Consider the following 1,849-nt stretch of genomic DNA (forward strand, 5'->3'; position numbering starts at 1 on the left):
CGCTTGATCGGTCGGCGCTGGACCGCGAATTTAACCACCCGTAACTCCCGAACCCCGGGGGCTATCGACGCGGGGGTGGTGTCATTCGAAAGCGGGCCTCTAGACGTACACTCGATTCGCGTTCGAGAGGGTTCCTCGATCTGAAGGGATCCCCCGAATTTGGTGCGGATTCGCCGCGCCGTTACAGAGACGTGCCGTTCAAAGTTTCAATGGTTTTCCATAGACTAAGCTTTAAAGCGTTTCATCCAGGTCGCATTTTATTTCAATTTCAAGCATTTTACCTGTGTTAAAAAAAAAAGTTCATATCAGCAGCATATTCGCCGATACCGATATATCAGCGACAGGCTCATATCGGCCAATAATATCGGCAAAACGATATATCGGTCAGGCTCTAATCTAAATAATCATTTTCAACTACAACCTTCTGTGCAATGGAAAGGTTCCATAGATGTTAAAGGTACTCCATATATGCCAATAAGAACTTTTATTTTTGTATGAATTTACATGAATTTACATTAATTTTATACCGTGGACCAGCACAGCCATGTAGTTCACAAACAAACTAAAGAAGGTTGGCTGACTAAAGAAGGTTTGCTTCTTATGCTAGTTAAACCTTGTAGGGACACCAGTATCAAAAAACCAAACATGATGGTAAATGTTCAGTAGGATTAATATATTTGGAACAATATCAATTTAGAAGGAACATTTATTTATCATCTTATTTACTCATTTGTTTATCATCTTATTCATTAGGATTTCTCTCAAGCACAACCAGACAGTAGCAATCAGGCTGAAAACTCCCTTCTGTTCTACCATGAGGGTCTTTTTTGGAGATGTTCCTACCATAGGGGTTCAAGTGGAGAGCAGGGCAGCATACTGACTTATTTGATAAGTAGGTGAACTCTTTCTTTATTAACATGCAACTTGCAACTTGAACAATAGCACTATCGCTTGTGTGATATTGCTTTAATCTGAAAAAAAAAAAAAAAACAGACAGTGCTTGTATTCTTAAATACATACTGAATCCCAGTATATATGTCATGATGGTCGCCGTGATTTTGCCAAATAAGACATGTTCCTGGATCAACATCTTTTGTTGATCCTGGATCAACATTACTGTCCAAAGATATAGACCAAACCCAATCCCTACCCCTACCCATAATTTATTCCTAAAATCAGTGGGGAATGAGAGCTGATTAACAAGGGTGTAGAAGCACCTAACTCTGATCGTAAGCCTAAAACAGATATTTCCTGAAAAGTTATCGCTCAATTCTGATTGGTTAATTGGAATGTTGTTCCAGGATCAACAAGGATGTTGATCCAGGAACATGTTTTACTTGGTGAAATCATGGTCACCATGTCACGATACTGCTGTTAGGTAGACGAAAGTACGACGAAGATTATGCCAACAAATCCTTTAAATGGTAATCCACACGAGGAAGAGTGTCTAACACACAGGGTAACATCAAAAATACCGGACAAAGGAAGACAGGACAGACTACACTTTAAATACGGGAGCAAATGAAGATAAGTAATGACACACACCTGAACTAAATGACACAATAAAAAAAACATGAGGGAAACTAGGTCACACAGAGCATATGAGGGATGAAAACAGAACAAAAGTCCAATGGGGTGTGACAATATACAGTGGGGAAAAAAAATATTTAGTCTGTATTTAGGCCTGTAATTTTCATCATAGGTATACCTCAACTATGAGAGACAAAATGAGAAAAAAAATCCAGAAAATCACATTGTAGGATTTTTAAAGAATTTTTGCAAATTATGGTGGAAAATAAGTATTTGGTCAATAACAAAATTTCATCTCAATACTTTGTTATATACCCTT

At 38.3% G+C, this 1,849-nt stretch overlaps 1 protein-coding gene across 1 annotated transcript in view; it reads left to right on the forward strand.

Annotated features, from left to right (window-relative positions):
- Positions 1–1,849, forward strand: part of tmem182b (transmembrane protein 182b) — a 14,354-nt gene that overhangs the window by 1,871 nt on the left and 10,634 nt on the right. The window contains exon 2 of the mRNA XM_016252317.1: positions 754–892. Coding sequence (XP_016107803.1) covers positions 754–892 — 139 coding nt within the window. The remainder of the gene's footprint in view (positions 1–753; positions 893–1,849) is intronic.

This window comes from Sinocyclocheilus grahami, unplaced genomic scaffold (assembly GCF_001515645.1).
Source record: "Sinocyclocheilus grahami isolate Dianchi unplaced genomic scaffold, SAMN03320097.WGS_v1.1 scaffold1100.1, whole genome shotgun sequence".
Lineage (NCBI taxonomy): Eukaryota > Metazoa > Chordata > Actinopteri > Cypriniformes > Cyprinidae > Sinocyclocheilus > Sinocyclocheilus grahami.